Raw genomic sequence first — 22,400 nt, forward strand, 5'->3', positions numbered from 1 at the left:
AAAATCTTCAGCTTTTAAGAAAAAAATATAAAAAAATATAGCGCCCTCTAGTCCAAAGCCATGAAAACATTAAAAAACGACTACAATCAGTAATTACTAAAATAAAATGAATTTTTTTCGCAGGTTGAATATTTTTTCATAAAAGGTCAAATCATAGCTAAAAAAGGCTAGGCCATTAGCTTCAATTCGATATGTCGATCATCTAAATTTCGCATTTCGAGCGATCAATTGACGTGCGCCTGATAGAGACATGTAAAAATTGTGCCTCACCACTACATCACACGCTCGTTTCTAGAAGCAGGGATAGGTAAGGACAGAAATTCACAGAACAAATATATTGCAAATGGGAATGCTTCCATTTTTTGCCAAATCACGTCATTTACCAACTACGGAATCGTGATGTATACTATATCAAACAAATCTTATGGAATTTCCGATTCCGTTAGCATCAAAACGGGCCACGGGTTTTTTTTATTTGGCACCGTTACTGAATGATGTAATCCTACGTCAATTATGAAAAGAAATAAGAGTAATTTCACGCCAAATCAGCCGGCGGCAGACCCGATCTTTTCCGAAACTTTAACCTTTTACGTAAAAAAACCATAACCATTTCGTAAAAAAATACATATTCTGTTGAGAATAGTCTCAGCTATATCCCTTACTTTCAATCTGCGGTCCTCTAGTGCTTCTTTATAGTATTTTTCCATGTCGATCACCATGATCTCATCGAGACACCCCTTCAAAGTAGTTAGTTTCAATGGTTTGTGCGAACTTCAATAATTCCAAAAACTCAAAAGTACAATTATTGTATTTTTTCGTACCCAGATGACTTCATTCCATTTCTATTTCGAAATATTTTTTTATTTAAATCAATGGTTTCTCAACAAGAGCAATAGGCCCATTCCAGCGTGACGTAACGATGTTTTGACCCACAAAAACAAGTTTTTTTTTCTTGTTTTCATGTATAAATCACACGATTTCCAAAAAGTAAACGATGTCAAAGTAAAATAGAGAAAATTGAATTCGCTTGTTGCCAGAGCAATACTTTTGTATTGCTCTGGCAACAAGTTCAGTACAAGTGAGTTTTTTTCTAGGATTTGTCGATAAAAGGTTATCTTAGATTTCTGTATATCCAGTTTTTCAAAAAACTCGCAAGATTCTTGCAAAAATCGGCATTCATTTTGTGACGTGACAACACGCTCTGTGCGAAAAAAAACCCGTTTCACAAAGCGCTGTCTCACCTCACAATCAATAAAGTGTATTAAATATAAATTTCACCGTATTGTAACAAGCTTGTTGGTACTGGCAACACGGCATAAGACGTTACAGTCGAGTCTAAATAAGCGGTGGTTGAAACGCAGGGGTTAGACATCAATTGAATATAGGCTACCCAAAATCAAAATCAATGTGGCGTCATTTGTTTACCAACATATCATTTGCGAGGATTGAAATCGTTGAAATCACGGAGATAGTATTCTTTATTTATAACTGCATGAGCGATTTTCATATTTCGGTTTCACATGAAGGTGTTCAAATTTAACATGGAGTTTAAAGTTAGCCACTATTCGACTATATATACCCGGACCGAGTTGTAAACAACAGTAATTGACAGAACCAAAATGTCAGTGAACCGCAGCAATATTGGGTACACTGGCAATATAAGCGATTTGACGTTTTAGTCATACCCCTGTTGAAACGTCGTTCTGACAGAAGACAGGAAGAAGAAAATACCATAAAGAACACGAACAGTTATTGTTTCTTTCCCTTTCATTCATTCCTATATAGAGCGTGCAATCAAAAGGTGGCGTAAATTAATCTAGTGGGCTTTCTCAAAATTATATTCTTATCAAATTATTCCTAAAGTATACTTAAAGTTATTGTTCTTAAAGTGAAACTTATTCTATACGAATTCATGCGAATTGTGAGTACCTGCGATGAAATTACTTATTTACAAAATTACCATGAACTTAACCTAACCTTACATAATTATATAGGAAGTAAAATTTAATTGTTTGGTGAAGAATTAATTGTCTCATGCTACACCGGCAAACTAAATTTTGTTAGTCGAATTATTATAATTATGAACTATTGTAAAACTAAATTAAAAATCAACTTACAGCTAGAGCTTCGTCATAACGAAGAACGAGATTTGTGACTGGCTCAAAGAAATCGGTTCAAAGACAGTTTCAAATGAAAGGTGTCGCAACACTGACAATTTGGTTATATGGTTACCTTTTTCTTGCTCTCTTCTTTCTATAGATTTAATGTCTTTTTGCGTTTTCATTGTTTCAAAAACAGAGAAGAAATAGTTTTGACCTGTATTAAAAATGAGTTCAATGTTCTTCCTTGCTTGTGATTACTTTGGCATATCCATCAAAATGAGCTACATAAATTGAATCTAATTGTTACCTGTAGTACACGGCATGCCGTTGTTTGAAAGAATTCGGATGGTCCTGAACCGACCACCCGACCCCCAGTTTTTACTTCGTAATTATTGAATACGTTCATTCTTGGGGTTGGTCATCAATGGCTCGCACAAGCCTGGCTCATCAGGCGGAAAGAAGATTATATTCTATATTCTGGAGTTCAAGTTTATCTATTGTTGAATGTGCTATACAAGATTTCCAAAAGATCATAAATAATTGATCTTAATGTTAGAAAATTACAACCCTTGAAACCAGAATTGGTATCATCATAGTACATTTGTATGTTTTGAAACGGAACTGTAATCAATCAACTTAATAATTACTTTTCAGCAGAACGAAATAGTAGAAAGTCAGACAATATGTCAGAGGTGCGTTTTGAAAATGATTCTTCAACTGCAAAGCAGCATTTGTACAATATATGACGGACAACTGGAAGGAGCATGTGCCACAAGTGTTTCCAAAGCTAATGTTCGACTGCTTGTTTATACTGATCAAAATGAAATCGAACAAATATTTGACAAACGCTTAAAACGTTCCCCAGACAACCGCATTTGCCAATGATTCCTTTTGAGAGTATCCTGCTGCAATCTAGCATAACATTTTCAATACGTTCGACGCCCGTCACCCATATTGACGCTTTCCTCGTTCAAATTGAATATGATTTTTCAAAGGAATTTGATGGAATAAATAGACACCTAAGTGTAACTATAGGATATTTAGAAAAATAATATTACTATAACCATATAATTATAAATGTTTATACTGTACTTTTTATTACATTATAGTGCGGATGGTTTGTACTGCAGCTTTTTACGAAACCCATATAATATGACTTTGGCATGGTTTATTGATGTCAATTCATCTTCAAATTAAAAGAAATATTGCAAGATCATGCAAAAGTTGTCTACAGACTAAGTTTGATCTTTTTTTCTTTTTTTTTCCCAAAATATATTTTTTATTAAGGCACATGTGGCGTTAGCCTGACGGGGCCGGGAGTCCAATATTTTGACAATTTTTGTCTTACAACTATGTTAGTAATATGTAACCGATTACTCGCGGTTGGCTCGAGGTTAGTATTACAAGTGTTCTCATAATTGGTATGTTGCAGTCTTCGATGCTCTGTACGTGTGCCCGATACGGGATACTTCCTATTGGGATGCAGCTGACCATTAATCAGCAACGCCCCCCTAGTCTGTACCCCATATCTAGCGTGGTGCGTCTTTCTCGCCTCGAGGAATCCAGGATAGAATGGTCACTAGCCGGCGCAATCATCAGCTCGTGGAGAGTTGTCATGAGCGGTACAACCTTTGGCTCTTGTTGAATGATCAGTGGACTGCACAACCTTTGGCCCGTGTGTCTGTAAAGAGTGTGTGTATGTATTGCCGCGACTAAGTAAAAGTTTATCGATCGGATAGGAGGGATATGAAACGGGGACACAACGAAGGAAACATCATTAAACGTTGACATCGGCGTTTCTGAGGAACAGGTATAGATGAAGCAGAAGATCAGGATCCCGGCTACCTAAGATATCCCGGACGGGGATATCCGATTGTCTGCCTTGTGCTCTTAGTGCTCTAGAGAGCTGAGAGCGAGCAGCATGGAACCGGATACACGACCAGACAACATGCTCGATGTCGTGGTAGCCATCGCCACAATCACAAAGATTGTTTGCTGCGAGCCCAATGCGATAGAAATGCGCGTTTAGGTTGTAGTGATTGGACATAAGCCGAGATATCACGCGAATGAAATCACGACCTACATTCAATCCCTTGAACCATGCACTCGTCGAGACCTTAGGGATAATCGTGTGTAACCAACGACCGAACTCATCTTCACTCCACATGCGCTGCCAACTAACGAGTGTGTCCTGACGAGGAATGTGAAAAAATTCATTATAGGCAATTTGCCTTTCAAAAAGTGTGCCTTCTGAAGCGCCCACCTTAGCTAGCGAGTCCGCTTTCTCATTCCCCGGAATCGAGTAATGAGAGGGAACCCATGCTAAGGTAATCTTGAATAATTTTTCGACCAAAACACTCAATAGATGTCTTATTCTTGTTAGGAAATAAGATGAGCGTTTATCAACTTTCATTGAGCGGATTGCCTCTATTGAGCTGAGACTGTCTGAAAAAATAAAATAATGGTCGATGGGCAGTGTTTCAATGATCCCTAGAGCATAGTATATCGCACCCATTTCTGCGACATACTAACATAGTTTGATCTTCATTTAATAATTTATCCGCAAGTTGGACTCCACAAGAAACACAGAAAAGTCACTTTGGGCGACGAACGTGTTAAGGGGTCTAAAGAAGCAAATGGCACGATCATCGGCGCAAAGTTCATGAGTTTGAATCTCGACCGTAGAAGGTATGTGTATTGTATATAAATATTAGAATTTTTATTTTAACAACAAAAAATATACGAACGAGATTCATAGCAAAAGGAACAAGGAGAAGATTGGAATAGGATAGCACAATTAGCCATTTTTATTGATGTTTTTTGAAAGCTCATCAAAAGCTGAACAAGTTTAACTCTAACAAGCGTCTGTCAAGGGGCTAAAAAGCGGAATCTATTAATAGGATTTTGGTAAAAGAAACTAATGCAGCCAGACAAAGATAATATTCTTTGATAGTGCAGTCTAAATAGAGTCAAATAAATTCAAATATGGTCGAATAAATGTTTTCACCTCATCTTGGAGTTGAATCAAGTTTTTCCAGTTGAGTTTCAACTGCATTCAACGAACAATATTGGCTATAGTTAAGTAATTTCTCCTAATTTGCGTGAACAAGATTTGATTCCCACTATTCAAATCTTGTTCACGCAAATTAGGAGAAACCTGATAAAATATTTTATATACCGAACATTTTTGTGGATTATTAGGATTTGGGGATCATTTCTTGGGGAAATGGTTTTTGAGGAATGGGGGATGTAATGTTGCTAAGACATACTGAAAAACTACTTGTATATTCAATTAGTTCAGTGTTTCACTGTTAGATTGGCATGTAAACGTTGAGAGCTTCTGTCAATGCTCGTTAGTCGAACCGTTCATTTCGTTGTTCAAAATACAATTCATAGTTATGAAAAAAACTTACCTTTGGACACGAACACGTATATACTCGCCGGCTCGGTGTTGCTGGCCGAGCAGGTGTAATTGCCGGAATCGTTGATCTGGGGCTCCCGGATGATGAGCCGGCTCTGGGTCCGCGGGCCGGGCACCGTTTCGATCGAGATGTCTCGCCGCGAATCGTCGTAGTTGATCATTCGGTCGTTCCGCTGCCAGTACACATACTGTGGCGGCTGTGGACTCTGTCGGAGAGTGTTAAACAGAAGGGATGGAATCAATTTTGCCGCAGTCCAACTACACAGGAAAGGGATTGATGGCGCGTGGGAAGCTTTTTTTCTCCCCGCCAGAAGCCAGGAGTTGAAAATCAATTTTGAAGATAAATGTACCGGATGATCAGCAGCAAGCAGCAAGCAAAGAGCAACACAAAAATAAACTGAAATGTAAACCCTAAAAAAATTATCTCTTTCAATTTAAACTTTTCACATTAGCTTGTTTCGGAGAACTTGTTGCGGAGCATGAGAAAATCAACTTTCGGCTCGGTATGCTGGAAGAAACAATGAAAGCTGATACCGTTTGTGCTGCTAACGTTTCGGGGGTGACGGGGAGGTCAGAGGTTATAATGGTTGTAGCAACATAAACGATGGTTTAGAAAGTTAACGGTTTCTCGAAATTAAAAATAATACGTAAAGTTTGCGTGAAGGTTGCGAGACGAGTTTTCCGGAGTTTACTTTTTGAGAAAACGATTTCAAAAGTATAGCGCAGCGGGCAGCCGGGCAACACAATTTTTGGCAACATTCCAGGTTCGACCATTGTTGTCAACGTCGTCGGTTTTTCATGTGAATTTTGACCAGTCGCACAGTCGTTAGATCAGAGCATTCGAAACAGGATGGTGAGTCGTTTCCAACAGACGACGACGACGACGACTCCTAATTAGTTTCGCTTCTCGGAACAACAATTTGTACCATCGGTGCCAACATAAGTAGAAATCACTCGCCAATCGAAAAACTTTCGTTATTAATTTCACAAGTGGCAGTCGGGGACGGACGAAAATATTTAGGTTGAAGAGAAACTATATCATCAGATGTTTTGCGTTAGCAAACTTCAAACCAGAGAGTTTCTGATATTACATCAAATAAATAGAAACATTATAGCTGTAGAAGTTTACACAGCTTCAATAGAAGTTCAACCGAACAATAGTTTTAAGCGTTTTCTGATTGAAACCACCATTGCAATCATTTTCACCGATTCCGAATTCCGAGTGTCAATTAGCATCGTCTGCGAAAAACAATGCAATCACTCTAAAGTGGAATGGTTTCCAAGACACCTTATCAAAAGTTAATTAGTTGCAGTCAGTTGCAAAGAGAAGATACGAAACTCCCGTCCCGTGTTGTTTCGCAACATCAAGTGTTGCTCAAGTTTTCAAGCTTTCTTTCTCTGCCTTCGAGGGACTTGTTGCCCTCTTTCAACATTCTTAATGAAGACAGTAACGAGAAACCCCCACTGTCCGATATGATCAATGGCCGGTTGTCCGGGTCCCCCTGTTGCAATGGATGGCTCAATTTGTTGGGAATGGGGGGTGACGCGTTAGTAGTTGGAGACGACCAGTTCATTGATAGGACTGCGCGATAAGTTTCGTAGACATTGCCGTGCGAAGACAGAGTTTTGTTTGTAGCTGTCGTGCTGTAAAGCCATTATCAGTCCCGTTGCTCGTGAATAGTCGATGATTGTCCTCCTGTTCTGAACTATGAGTACTTTATTTGCTCTGGATGGTCTGGACGGCTATCAACGGTGTGTGGTCATCGATGTGCAATACAAAAATGAATGCGCCGACTATTGCGGCAGAGGGAGTGGAGCGAAAGATAATCGATTGAATGGCTCTTGCTATCCTCTCGCTTATAACCGTTGAGTGTCCCGGCTCTCAACCATCACTTGAAAACAACCCAATTGTGTACTGACTTTATTGATGGTTGTGTACTGTTGTGAAGGCAACAGGTTTTATTCAATTCAGACATTTATGAGATATTATTGCAGTTTTTACTCGATTTCTTAATTTCTAGATAACGAATCTGGAGTCTCGAATCTGAAATTGACAAGTATCATTCGAAACCCAAAAACAATATGGTATTTGGAGTCGAGAATCTGAAATAAGTTATAAACAATCGGCTGTCTAAATATTCGATTTGAAAGGTAAATCAGAAATCTTAATGCGTAATTTGAAATTGGAAATCAGAACTCGATAACCGAGCATATCATATATTCAAAATTAGAAATCAGGGATTTACAACTTTGGCATAGTTCATTTGGATTGACACGTACCGCAATATTATCGATATATTTTCACGATATATGCAATTAGAACTGACGCTCCAAGCTACCGGGCCGCATGAATCGTAGATATGCTGATCGAAAATCTAAATCTGATGTCTGAATTCAAAGATATGTTGTTTGGCCTCAGGAATCCTGAATACGGAATCTAAAAATCTGTATATGCACTCTGCATGTGAAATACTCACTCTCAATTTTATGGGATCTGTAGCATGAAATAAAATCTGAAATTCGAAGTTTATATCGTGTTTCAGGACCCATACACGAGATCTAGAATTTAGAATCAGTAACTAAAATGAAATTCAATTTTTCAAATTCTGAATAGTAATCCGGAATCTAGAATCCGAACATTTAATTTACATCTGGGTTCTGTAACCTAAATCTGTTGCTTGCATTTGGGATTTAGAATAAGGAGTCTTTTGAAAACTGCAATTATACATCGTATCTGAAATCTTATTATGAATATATCGATATGATGAATTTAGAATCCTAAATATGTAACCTGTAACCGGGAAGAAGGCATATACATATGGAATACCAAAAAGGAATATAAGGAAAATGGCATTTGAGATCTTTTTAGCTTGAATTATGATGTCTAAGGAATAGAATATCGCAATCCGGAATGTGGAATGTAAAACAGAAATATGACCAAGAAATCTAGTCAAGGTTCAAGGAACCAGAAAACCAGATACAAAACTGCAATGGCTGTGTGAAACATGAAATTCAAAAGTATAGTATACTAGCAGAGTCGGTGAAGTTCAACCCGGCCAAAATAAATCCTTTGATTCAACGATCAAAGATCAACGATTAACGTTTCTTCAAATTTTGTTTTATCCGGAATGTCTTCAGGGAGGCAATCTGGCGTAGTGGTAACATCCGTTCCTTTCGCGCTAAATGTCACAAGTTCAACTTTCACTCTCGACATTCTTCCGAAATAAGAGTAAAGTGACGAGCGAGCCAAAAGTGTTAAAAGTCACTTTAATACAAAAAGAAAAAAAAAAGTTTTTTTGACCGTGAATTTGCGATCATTCGTCAAAATTGTTTTGGTTTTGACAAATGGCAAGTCACGTAGTTTATGAAAAATGTTAATAAATGTAATGAAAACAACTATTTACAACTATTTGCTCTTATAACCGCTTTTATAATCAGAACTAAAGAACTATTTACAAATAAACAAATTCCACAAATCCCATTTCTTTTCTGCCACCGGATTGAACAGTATGCTCTTCTCTCACAATCTCATTTCTTTTCTGTCACAAGACTAAAGAACAGTATGCTCTTCTCTCTCAATCCCATTTCTTTTCTGCCACCGGATTGAACAGTTCGCTCTTCTCTCACAATCCCATTTCTTTTCTGCCACCGGATTGCACAGTGTGCTCTTCTTTCTCAATCCCATTTCTTTTCTGCCACAGTGTGCTCTTCTCTTTAGTCTTCTTTAGTCTTGTGGCAGAAAAGAAATGAGATTGGGAGAGAAGAGAACACTGTTCAATCCGGTTGCAGAAAAGAAATGGGATTGAGAAAAAAGAGCACACTGTGTAATCCGATGGCAAAAATGGAATTGGGAGAGAAGAGCATACTGTTCAATCCGGTGGCAGAAAAGAAATGGGATTGTGAGAGAAGAGTACACTGTGCAATCCGGTGACAGAAAAGAAATGGGATTGGGAGAGAAGAGCATACTGTTTAATCCGGTGGCAGAAAAGAAATGGATTTGAGAAATCCGGTGACAGAAAAGAAATGGGATTGGGAGAGAAGAGCATACTGTTCAATCCGGTGGCAGAAAAGAAATGGGATTGGGAGAGAAGAGCATACTGTTCTTTAGTCTTGTGGCAAAAAAGAAATGAGATTGAGAGAGAAGAGCATACTGTTCAATCCGGTGGCAGAAATAGATTGGGATTGGGAGAGAAGAGTACACTGTACAATCCGGTGACAGAAAAGAAATGGGATTGGGAGAGAAAAGCACACTGTTCTTTAGTCTTGTGACAGAAAAGAAATGGGATTGGGAGAGAAGAGTACACTGTGCAATCCGGTGGCAGAAAAGAAATGGGATTAGGAGAGAAGAGCATACTGTTTAATCCGGTGGCAGAAAAGAAATGGAATTGAGAAAGAAGAGCATACTGTTCAATCCGGTGGCAGAAAAGAAATGGGATTGGGAGAGAAGAGCATACTGTTCTTTAGTCTTGTGGCTGAAAATAAATGAGATTGGGAGAGAAGAGCATACTGTTCTTTAGTCTTGTGGCAAAAAAGAAATGAGATTGAGAGAGAAGAGCATACTGTTCAATCCGGTGGCAGAAATAGATTGGGATTGGGAGAGAAGAGCACACTGTTCTTTAGTCTTGTGGCAGAAAAGAAATGGGATCGGGAGAGAAGAGCACATTGTTCAATCCGGTGGCAGAAAAGAAATGGGATTAGGAGAGAAGAGCATACTGTTTAATCCGGTGGCAGAAAAGAAATGGAATTGAGAAAGAAGAGCATATTGTTCAATCAGGTGGCAGAAAAGAAATGGGATTGGGAGAGAAGAGCACACTGTGGCAGAAAAGAAATGGGATTGAGAAAGAAGAACACACTGTGCAATCCGGTGGCAGAAAAGAAATGGGATTAGGAGAGAAGAGCATACTGTTTAATCCGGTGGCAGAAAAGAAATGGAATTGAGAAAGAAGAGCATATTGTTCAATCAGGTGGCAGAAAAGAAATGGGATTGGGAGAGAAGAGCATACTGTTCTTTAGTCTTGTGGCTGAAAATAAATGAGATTGGGAGAGAAGAGCATACTGTTCTTTAGTCTTGTGGCAAAAAAGAAATGAGATTGAGAGAGAAGAGCATACTGTTCAATCCGGTGGCAGAAATAGATTGGGATTGGGAGAGAAGAGCACACTGTTCTTTAGTCTTGTGGCAGAAAAGAAATGGGATCGGGAGAGAAGAGCACATTGTTCAATCCGGTGGCAGAAAAGAAATAGGATTGTGAGAGAAGAGCACACTGTGGCAGAAAAGAAATGGGATTGAGAAAGAAGAACACACTGTGCAATCCGGTGGCAGAAAAGAAATGAGATTGGGAGAGAAGAACACACTGTTCAATCCGGTGGCAGAAAAGAAATGGGATTGAGAATTAAGAGCATACTGTTCAATCCGGTGGCAGAAAAGAAATGGGATTGGGAGAGAAGAGCATACTGTTCTTTAGTCTTGTGGCTGAAAATAAATGAGATTGGGAGAGAAGAGCATACTGTTCTTTAGTCTTGTGGCAAAAAAGAAATGAGATTGAGAGAGAAGAGCATACTGTTCAATCCGGTGGCAGAAATAGATTGGGATTGGGAGAGAAGAGCACACTGTTCTTTAGTCTTGTGGCAGAAAAGAAATGGGATCGGGAGAGAAGAGCACATTGTTCAATCCGGTGGCAGAAAAGAAATAGGATTGTGAGAGAAGAGCACACTGTGGCAGTAAAGAAATGGGATTGAGAAAGAAGAACACACTGTGCAATCCGGTGGCAGAAAAGAAATGAGATTGGGAGAGAAGAGCACACTGTTCAATCCGGTGGCAGAAAAGAAATGGGATTGAGAATTAAGAGCATACTGTTCAATCCGGTGGCAGAAAAGAAATGGGATTGGGAGAGAAGAGCATACTGTTCTTTAGTCTTGTGGCTGAAAATAAATGAGATTGGGAGAGAAGAGCATACTGTTCTTTAGTCTTGTGGCAAAAAAGAAATGAGATTGAGAGAGAAGAGCATACTGTTCAATCCGGTGGCAGAAATAGATTGGGATTGGGAGAGAAGAGTACACTGTACAATCCGGTGACAGAAAAGAAATGGGATTGGGAGAGAAAAGCACACTGTTCTTTAGTCTTGTGACAGAAAAGAAATGGGATTGTGAGAGAAGAGCACACTGTGACAGAAAAGAAATGGGATTGAGAAAGAAGAGCACACTGTGCAATCCGCTGACAGAAAAGAAATGGGATTGTGAGAGAAGAGCACATTGTTCAATCCGGTGGCAGAAAAGAAATGGGATTGTGAGAGAAGAGCACACTGTTCTTTAGTCTTGTGGCAGAAAAGAAATGAGATTGGCAGAAAAGAAATGGATTTGAGAATGAAGAGTACACTGTGCAATCCAGTGGCAGAAAAGAAATGGGATTAGGAGAGAAGAGCACACTGTTCTTTAGTCTTGTGGCAGAAAAGAAATGGGATCGGGAGAGAAGAGCACATTGTGCAATCCGGTGGCAGAAAAGAAATGGGATTGTGAGAGAAGAGCACACTGTGGCAGAAAAGCACACTGTGCAATCCGGTGGCAGAAAAGAAATGGGATTGTGAGAGAAGAGCGAACTGTTCAATCCGGTGGCGGAAAAGAAATGGGATTAGGAGAGAAGAGCACACTGTTCTTTGAATGGGATTGGGAGAGAAGAAGAAGAGAAGAAGAAGAGCACACTATGCAATCCGGTGACAGAAAAGGATTGGGATTGGAAGAGAAAGCACATTGTTCAATCCGGTGGCAGAAAAGAAATGAGATTGGGAGAGAAGAGCATACTGTTCAATCCGGTGGCAGAAAAGAAATGGAATTGAGAAAGAAGAGTACAATGTGCAAACCGGTGGCAGAAAAGAAATGGGATTGGGAGAGAAGAGCACGTTGTTCAATCTGGTGGCAGAAAAGAAATGGGATTGGGAGAGAAGAGCATACTGTTCAATCCGGTGGCAGAAAAGGATTGGGATTGGGAGAGAAGAGCACACTGTTCTTTAGTCTTGTAGCAGAAAAGAAATGAGATTGGGAGAGAATGCACATTGTTCAATCCGGTGGCAGACAAGAAATGAGATTGGGTGAGAAGAGCATACTGTGCAATCCGGTGGCAGAAAAGAAATGGGATTGAGAAAGAAGAAGAAGAAGAGCACACTATGCAATCCGGTGACAGAAAAGAAATGGGATTGTGAGAGAAGAGCGAACTGTTCAATCCGGTGTCAGAAATGAAATGGGATTGAGAAAGAACAGCACACTTTCTTTAAATGGGATTGGGAGAGAAGAGCATACTGTTCAATCCGCTGGCAGAAAAGGATTGGGATTGGGAGAGAAGAGCACACTGTTCTTTAGTCTTGTAGCAGAAAAGAAATGAGATTGGGAGAGAATGCACATTGTTCAATCCGGTGGCAGACAAGAAATGAGATTGGGAGAGAAGAGCATACTGTGCAATCCGGTGGCAGAAAAGAAATGGGATTGAGAAAGAAGAAGAAGAGCACACTATGCAATCCGGTGGCAGAAAAGAAATGGGATTGGGAGAGAAGAGCACATTGTTCTTCAGTCTTGTGGCAGAAAAGAAATGAGATTGGGAGAGAAGAGCACGTTGAAATGAGATTGGGTGAGAAGAGCATACTGTGCAATCCGCTGGCAGAAAAAAAATGGGATTGAGAAAGAAGAAGAAGAGAAGAAGAAGAGCACACTATGCAATCCGGTGACAGAAAAGAAATGGGATTGTGAGAGGAGAGCGAACTGTTCAATCCGATGGCAGAAAAGAAATGAGATTGGCAGAAAAGAAATGAAGAGTACACTGTGCAATCCGGTGGCAGAAAAGAAATGGGATTGTGAGAGAAGAGCGAACTGTTCAATCCGGTGTCAGAAATGAAATGGGATTGAGAAAGAAGAGCACACTTTCTTTAAATGGGATTGGGAGAGAAGAGCATACTGTTCAATCCGCTGGCAGAAAAGAATTGGGATTGGGAGAGAAGAGCACACTGTTCTTTAGTCTTGTGGCAGAAAAGAAATGAGATTGGGAGAAAAAGCACATTGTTCAATCCGATGGCAGACAAGAAATGAGATTGGGAGAGAAGAGCATACTGTGCAATCCGGTGGCAGAAAAGAAATGGGATTGAGAAAGAAGAAGAAGAAGAGCACACTATGCAATCCGGTGGCAGAAAAGAAATGGGATTGGGAGAGAAGAGCACATTGTTCTTCAGTCTTGTGGCAGAAAAGAAATGAGATTGGGAGAGAAGAGCACACTGTGCAATCCGGTGGCAGAAAAGAAATGAGATTGGAAGAGAAGAGAACACTGTTCAATCCCGGTGGTAGAAAAGAAATGGGATTGGGAGAGAAGAGCATACTGTTCAATCCGGTGGCAGAAAAGAAATAGGATTGAGAAAGAAGAGCACACTGAGCAATCCGGTGGCAGAAAAGAAATGGGATTGAGAAAGAAATGGGATTTGGGGAGAAGAGCAAACTGTTCAATCCGGTGGCAGAAAAGAAATGGGATTGGGAGAGAAGAGCACACTGTTCAATTTGGTGGCAGAAAAGAAATGCGATTGGGAGACTAGCACACTGTTTGTCCAAGATCTTGCCAAAGTCTTTAGAGGGCACTTCGACTGCTATGGATGGTATAAAAAGCACCTTAACTTATTTTTCAGTGAGAAACCAAAGAAGGTCTTGGAGGACAGAATTTTTAAGCAACGTGGAATATGACTAACTTTTTTTTTAATTTTTGCTGCAATGTCATTTTAAACAATTCCAGATGAATTTTGAACAAGAATCAGCAAAAATCACGATTTTTGCTTTACTGTACTTATAATAACCAATTAACTTTGCACCGTAACGTTAAAATATAGTTTTTTTTTCATGAAATAAGTCATTCTTGAAGTATATGAAAACAATATTTTTTAAGCTATGTACAAGCGAGCCTAAAATTGTTTGCCTGTAAATAATCGAGTCCGAACTGTAAAATTGATTAAATGTATGTCTACCTAACAAACTATATCTCTGATTTGTTTTTATCATAAAAGTAGAACATTTTTCAGCATAGAAATGACGAAAAAAAAGGAATGGATACCATTTTGTAGTTTTTTTTAAATAAAATTCAATGGAAAAACATGAATTTTCGAACTTTTCGTGTGACATCACCCATCGTTTTCTGCACAGTACTGCTGGTAACCATATTTGCTATCTTGTCCCAACCCTTTTTCATTCGAGCTAGTTTATTGGTGGTTCTGTCGCATTTCTTCAGTTTGCCTTTGATAATTTTTATGTTAATTTTTTAACGTCTGCTGCAAGATGAATCTTTGAAAATCGCGAATTGTACTTCACTGTGTTCATCTTACAACATTCGTTGAAGCTGAAGCAAAAAAAAATCTAATTTTTATATTTCAAATTTTAAATGCAAACTGTCTTCAGAACACTTTTAGAGCTTACTAAGACAAATATTTTGTGATGCAGAACTTGTCAATATCTCGATTCTACTACAATATTTGTCTTGATAAGCTCTAAAAGTCTCTCTAAGTGGATAATTGACAAAAATTTACTTTAGATAATTGACAAACATTAGAACAATACAAATGATACTCTTATTCGAGGTCTTTTTTCTATCGAGATGAATTATTTGATGCTACCATTTGTTTGTAGGAACGTGTCTGGTGCATTTAACTGCTGCTGCTGGGTTTTATAGTTCCACCGAAAATAAGCTTACCGCAGCGAATAAGAAGCAATTTCTTTCCATTTGCCCACACATTTTTGCGATCAAAATCAACTTTTATCCATACTTCCAAAATGTGTTGAAAAGCAATTTGCGAATCGCCACGAGCTGGCAGTAATAGCAGAAAAGCAATCCTGGGAAACACCTTCCGGAGGACCGCCAGCAGCTGTAAGCGAAAATGGGCCCTTTTTTCGGGCGGCAAAGAAAAGCATTTTCCAAAAGAATGCGGCTATGCAATTTTGTTACGACCATAGAATTGTGAAATTGTGCTAGGCAAAAGTTACATACGACAAACGCAGAACCATATTCGGTTTCTTTCCATCGTGCACCGGACGGAGCAAAGCCGGTCCGAAGTCGAATCGTGCTGAGGCCTCATATTCCAAGGACACAGAAAAAAACATTCTTTCTGCTTGTGTAACGAAACATGTTGTTCCGAATTACCTCTCCGACAGCACGAAGCCAGTCCGGCCGGCTAATGGTCATTCCGGCTAAAATTGCTTTTTATCCCCGATCTCCGTTCAACCGAAAAGAAGGTGTGTTGGTCAAATCTTGTAGTAACACAGTAATATAATGCGTGTGTACTCGTAGCGCTTCGAAGCGACGGAAGTAATTGCTTTTACACATTGGTTGCTCCAATGAAGACTAGTTCTGGTATTTCTCGGGTACTTTTTTTTGGCTGTTGCGTTTGGGATGTGGAACAGATTATGATAATCACCAATAATCGCAGAATGTGACGATAATACAACTGCTGAGAATGGTCGTTATTCGCGATATTAATTTCGGGGTTTGGAACAACGGAAATGTGTTAATAGCAAATTGTATACTGCTTCAATTTGTACTCTGGCGCTTGTATTTACTTCCTCATCACGCTCTTCTATTTGGCTGACGCTGCCAATGTTAGTTGAACCAGAAAATTTCGGTACCGGTTTTTGTTTAATCAGAAAATTGGATTCTCGAAAGCCCCTCATATGGAGCTTGCTGTTCAAATTATTATCTCAGCTAAAACTATCTCCGCCAACAAAGGTACACTCCTTTCGTTCTCCCAACTGGTTGACTTCCGTAGAAAAGAGAATGATATTTTTTCACTTCACGGAAGGCGCCCTCAGAATCCACTGCTAAATCCGTAAACAGCTCGAAAGCTCGCATCTTTTTATGTGAGCATTTTCCCGGTTTACGGCGAAAGGAATGTTGGTTTAGTGCAAATATTACACTTGCTGTCCGGGTTTATAATCTCATTAAAATAAAAAAGCTCGAGACACGGTAACGCTATGTGGAAGAGCAGCTTCTGGAAGGCTCAAGGGTCATATCCTGACCGCCTCTGATGCTACCGTTGATGTTGCGTTGCATACATATCGCTGACAGTTTTATCGTCCTTCATAGGAGTGGGTGAACGAAAAATGAAAATTAACATACAAACAAACTGAAGCTGCTGCTCGGATGTCCGGCGGTTTATGGTTTTATGATGAAACGATAGTAATGCACAGCATACAAGTAGACAATGTGTGAAAGTTTCTATGTGGACACGAAAAATCTGCTAACGTACCTTCTCAATTATGCAAACTAAATTGATTGTTGATCCCATATCCACGTGCAGCTCTCCGGAACCGAGAATGAACGCTTCGGGAACCACCACTTGTAGGTTTACGAAATGCGAAATAACACCGGTTGGCGTTGATACCTGTAAAGAGAGGAAAGTCGAAAGTTAGTTCACGCAAGTTTAAACCGACTTTATTAGGAAACTATAACTGGTTATTTTCACAGCTGAGTTGCGCTGAAAACTGTTATGCGAAGCATGGAATTTTTTCGGCTATATAAAGTCTGTTCCATTTAGAATTTGGCGCACAAAATTTCCAATTTCTTCATGAGTACAAAGTTCGTAAAAATATATTTTTGTAGGTTTGGTAGGAAAAATTACAAGAAAAAAAATCTGCTTTTCTGATGAACTTTCGATTTTTTCGCTGAATACCTCCCCTTACGTTAAGCAAGGTTTTATTACTGACCAAAGCCACTTTTTACACATCTTTCAACTTCTACTTAAATACATCCATTGTATTTGGTCAGAACTTGGTCGTACAGTTTCCTTTTTTTTTCTTTCCTCTCACCTCCATCTCTAAAGAACTCATGCTTGAGTTTTCTAGAGTTGGTCACCTTTTTTTTAACAGGATACTAGAACACAGAGGTAAGAGGGCAAACCATAACCATTGGAATAATAGTTGGGATCCAATAAGAGCACAAAGATTAATTACACATTATTTGTGTGGCTTGAACATTGTTGTCTAAAAGAAGGGGATGGGGCAATAGTCTGTCCACATTTACATGTTGACTACATTTATATGACAAAACTGTTTATTTTTGTCTTCAGTTGCAAACGCAGCTCGACATTATATTATATATATTATTATTAATATTATTTTTTTTTCAAAATTTTGAAATGCCAGAAAATCTATAAAAATTTTTTGTACTGTGTATTTTTTTAAATTTTATTTTTATTATTAGATATTTGAAAAAAAAAACAGTTTGAAGATATTTATCAATCTAGAAAAGCCGTGAGAGCACATTTAAATATGAATTAGAGTAGTACTGAATCTCTAAATCCCAAAAAAAAAATTTTCAGAATTTAAATATTTTTTTTAGTACGAAAATTTTTGATGAAATTTTTTTTGATAATTTTTCTTGATACACCGTGGTAAGATGTACATTCAGCATTTTTTTCAAATTTTTATCTCGGATCTATTGAGGATGGTGTGAATTAAACAAAAAAGTACGTTTTCCACTATAGATCCTACGTCAAACCACATAGGGGTTCAAATAAACCACCAAAATTTCTTATTTAATATCCTTTACAATATTTGCTATACAGCTAGTGATTTGGTTTGGGGGCACTTTTTACTCCCTTACCTAACCACTCTTTGGAAATATGAAAAAACAAATTTTTTGATACCGTGCAACACTGAAAAAAATCATACATATCTAGAAAAGCCGTAGAAACACATTAAAATATGAATTAGAGTAGTACTGAATCTCTAAATCTCAAAATAAAATTTTCAAGGTTTCAATATTTTTTAGTACTAAAATTTTTGATGAAATTTTTTTTGATAATTTTTTTTGATAGTAAGATGCACATTCTGTATTTTTTTCAAATTTTTATCTCGGATTTTTTGAGGATGGCGAGAAATAATCAAAAAAGTACGTGTTTCACTATAGATCCTACGTCAAACCACATAGGGGTTCAAATAAACCACCAGAATTTCTTATTTAATATCCTTTACAATATTTGTCACACAGCTAGTGATTTGGTTTGGGGGCACTTTTTACTCCCTTACCCGGCCAGGCCCTTTATAGAAGAATTTATTTATATCGAGGAATTCGCACAATCTGTTCACAAGCATTCTTTCAAAAATCTTGTTGAATACAGAAAGCGTAGAAATCGGTCGATAGTTGCATGGACTCCAAGATTCACCGGATTTGAAGACTGGTACTACTTTGGCCACCTTAAGACAATTCGGACAACTACCTGTGGTCAGTATTCTATTAAATATGTCTGAGCAGATCTTAGCGAAAGCCGACGAGTTCTCTTTTATTAAATGTACCGGAACGTTGTCAGGACCGCAGGTTTTTTTACTAATCAGTTAATTAATTATAATTAAAACTTATTTATTTATTTATTCAGTCTTCGCCAAGAAATTGTCGGACAGACTAAAATTCAATTATTGAATCCTTATAACAAACACATTTCTGGACATATCGAATTCAAACAAATAATACACTTCATTGAACCGTTGGCAACAAACATCCAAGGGATTGTTCTGTCCGTATAGAGTACGATGTGCTGCTTGCCGGAAGAAAACAAATTGTCTGGTTGTTCTTCGTGGAGCGTTGATTCGAAGCTTGCCCAAAACTTCAGCACAGTCAAGATTGTTGTTAAGAAGGTCGAAAATCAGCAGTCTCTGGAGAAATTCTCATCGTTTTTGCAGTGTCGGTAAGTGAATCAGTGCGCAGCGTTCTTCATATGTGGTCAGATGTTGGTCGTTGCGCCAGGGGAGATGACGAAGAGCATATCGGATGAAATTTTTCTGCACACGTTCCAGACGAGCGATGTGAAAAGCGTGGTATGGGGCCCAAACAGTAACACCATATTCCAATATACTGCGTACGAGAGACACATACAACGATTTGAGGCAATAGACATCTCTAAATGCCTGAGTGTGGCGTCTAATGAACCCGAGAACGGTGAAAGCCTTAGCGGTGACCGTTGCAATATGCTGCGTAAATTTAAGCTTGTTGTCGAGCACGATTCCCAGGCCTTTGACGGCTGCAACACTTCGGTCGACCCCATCGCATATTCAAATGTGATTGGTGAGCAAAGTCGCGAAAATTTTATCGCATGACATTTCCTAATATTCATCTCCATGTCATTTATTGAGCACCATTCCAGCAGAGTATCTACATCCATTTGAAGAGCACAGCAGTCCATACGTGATGTTACTACACGAAACAATTTCAGATCGTCTGCATTCATCAACTTAGGCGATTTGAGAACAGCACAAATATCGTGAATAAAGAGTACGAAGAGCAGAGGACCCAAGTGACTGCCCTGCGGCACGCCAGAGGTGACAGGAAAGGGCGATGAAACTGACGAGCCAATCCGTACGTGTGCACTACGATCAGTCAGATACGAATTAATCCAATTGGTTAACCAAAGTGGAAACCCGTATCGCTTCAGTTTTTCCACAGCAAGGGCGTGAGGAACGCGGTCGAAAGCTTTCCAAAAGTCCACGTAAATGGCGTCAACATGCTGCCTTTTCTCAATTTTGTCAATCAGCAGAGAAACGTAGCTCATGAGATTTGATGTATTAGACCGTTTTTTCACAAACCCATGTTGTTCGTTTGCGATGATGTGGCGGACAGATGGGTATATGAGATCCAGCAGCATACTTTCAAAAACTTTCGGCATGCAGCTCAGAATCGATATTCCTCTGTAGTTTTGCACATCGTGGACGTCACCTGATTTATGAATAGGGATTATTGATGCAGTTTTCCATAATGCGGGAAACTGCCCTTCTCTCAGCGAACGGTTGAAAAGCAAAGTAGACGGCAAAGCCAACGAGGAGCAGCATGCCTTGATGAAAGAAGGTTGCAACTAATCCGGTCCGGCTCCCTTCGTGGCTTCGAGACTGCTCAGCTTCCGCAAGTTCAGGTCATATGACTGCAGACTACTCAAGTACCGTTCAGACAAAGGTGGTGAGTTATTACTTAACACACTTCGAAAGAAGGACGAGAATAAGTTTGCTGAGTCAACTGATGATGACGATGTACTGCCTTTGTAGAAAACGTTCTGAGGAATTCCATTGGACGATAAATGTAGTTTGATGTGTCTCCAAAGCTGTTGTGGTTTAGTCCTGACGTCACTCTGCACACGGCTTATGTAAGATCTAAAGCATGCTTGGTTCAAAGAGTTGAATTGGCGCTCTAATTCCCGCACAACAGTCTTTTGATCATCGCCTCTCAATTGGAAATACCGCTTTCGTGCCTTCCTAAGTCGATTTCGAAGATTCCCCAAATCTCTGTTCCACCACGGTTGTTTACCCTTCGGTTGAACAAACCGTTTGCGTAAAGGTACGTTCCCATGAATGATTCCATCCAGCTCTCGATGAAACCGGCTAACAGCTTCATCTATTGTACCCACTGTGAGAATCTCGCTCCAATCAATCGACGAAATTTTAGCGTTCAAATCAACGAAGTTACATTGCCTGAAGTCGTAATATTGCTTCTCATAACTATCCACACGTGTCATATTCAAAACGGTTAGTTTAACAATAAAAGGCTTATGGTGGCGATTTATGTTCATCAACGGCATGGGGGGTTCGAAAATTTCACAGCACATAATGTCATTGATAAAAACCAAGTCTAACATTCTCCCATTGTCATTCGTCAGTTGGTTAACTTGCTGTAACCCGGCTGAAAGAATCGATTCCACCAGAGTAGTCTCCTGTTCAGATGATGCATTGGTTGGTATGAAACTTCCGATATCCTCATCGAAGCCCCAGTGTAGCAGTGGCAAATTATAATCACCCTTCATTTGGTGTTGATGGGTACAGAAATATCGAATTTTGGACATATCGAGAATAGATCTGCGGCGTGTGGTTGTTGTTTCTGGGTATATTGTTTGATAATTCATGTCCAATTCTCGATGAATATTTATAAAAAAATTCGCACACTTCCCCATCGTTAAAAATTTTCGCACCATTTGTGGGTCAGTGAATTTCTGATTTCTGTGTAGAGCGTCCTAGCAATTGATTAATTGTCTTCCACATTTTGGATTGACTTGAGCAGTTCAACACTTGTTGGAAATATACTTTCTTACATCTTCGTTTTTCAGAGAGAACCCTGCTTGTTATGTGTGTTAACATCTCTTTCAAGTGCGAGTCATTAGGTCGTGTCTTTATCTTTTTCAGAATTTTACTCTTCATTTTCATCAATTTCCAAAGGTCAAAAGACATCCAAGGACAGTATTTTCCTTTGGTTTTGATCTCAACAGAAATAGGCTTAGAGCATTAAGATAACATTGAGCTGTACGTTGATATAATATTAGTCAAACACAGCTCGACGCTCTCTCCACAAACAACCGTGTTCAAGAAATTTTTGAAACAGGCGTTAAGACTCCTATGATCTACAATGGTTTTAGTCAGTTTAGTTTCCTCTTTACATCCATATAGTTTTAATGAGGATATTATCAACGAATGATCACTCAAGTCTGAAAAAACCGTGTCGTTACGAAGATATGGTAAACCGTCAAGTCTACACACAACATGGTCTAAAATATTGTTGCTTACTGTACGTGTTACATAAGTATTCGAACATTCGAATTCCAGAGATTGTAGAAAACTCATGTACCGCAACACAATGTTGTTATTTGACAGATTCACAGTAACATTTATATCACCAACAACGAAAAGGGGTCTAGATTTTGAAGCACTTAGTTTATTTTCTAGAATGTCATGAAATCGGTTGAAGTCAAAAGAAGGGGGACGGTAGACACTTAAGATTTGGAATAACTGACCATTTATAGTCAGCTCGATGTTTATAGAATGAAATCCATTCACAGTCTGATTGTCAATGATTCTATTTCTTATTGAACTTTTTAGAAAAACAGCCAGACCTCCAG

The 22,400-nt window shown here is 39.0% G+C and overlaps 1 protein-coding gene across 2 annotated transcripts in view; it reads right to left on the reverse strand.

Moving 5' to 3' along the window:
* Nucleotides 1-22,400, reverse strand: part of LOC129770900 (zwei Ig domain protein zig-8) — a 702,824-nt gene that overhangs the window by 77,793 nt on the left and 602,631 nt on the right. For both annotated transcript variants that reach the window (XM_055774072.1, XM_055774071.1), the window contains exons 6-7: nucleotides 16,779-16,913; nucleotides 5,516-5,729 (exon numbers count right to left, since the gene is read on the reverse strand). In XM_055774072.1, coding sequence (XP_055630047.1) covers nucleotides 5,516-5,729; nucleotides 16,779-16,913 — 349 coding nt within the window. The remainder of the gene's footprint in view (nucleotides 1-5,515; nucleotides 5,730-16,778; nucleotides 16,914-22,400) is intronic.

The sequence above is a fragment of the Toxorhynchites rutilus genome, chromosome 2 (genome assembly GCF_029784135.1).
Source record: "Toxorhynchites rutilus septentrionalis strain SRP chromosome 2, ASM2978413v1, whole genome shotgun sequence".
Lineage (NCBI taxonomy): Eukaryota > Metazoa > Arthropoda > Insecta > Diptera > Culicidae > Toxorhynchites > Toxorhynchites rutilus.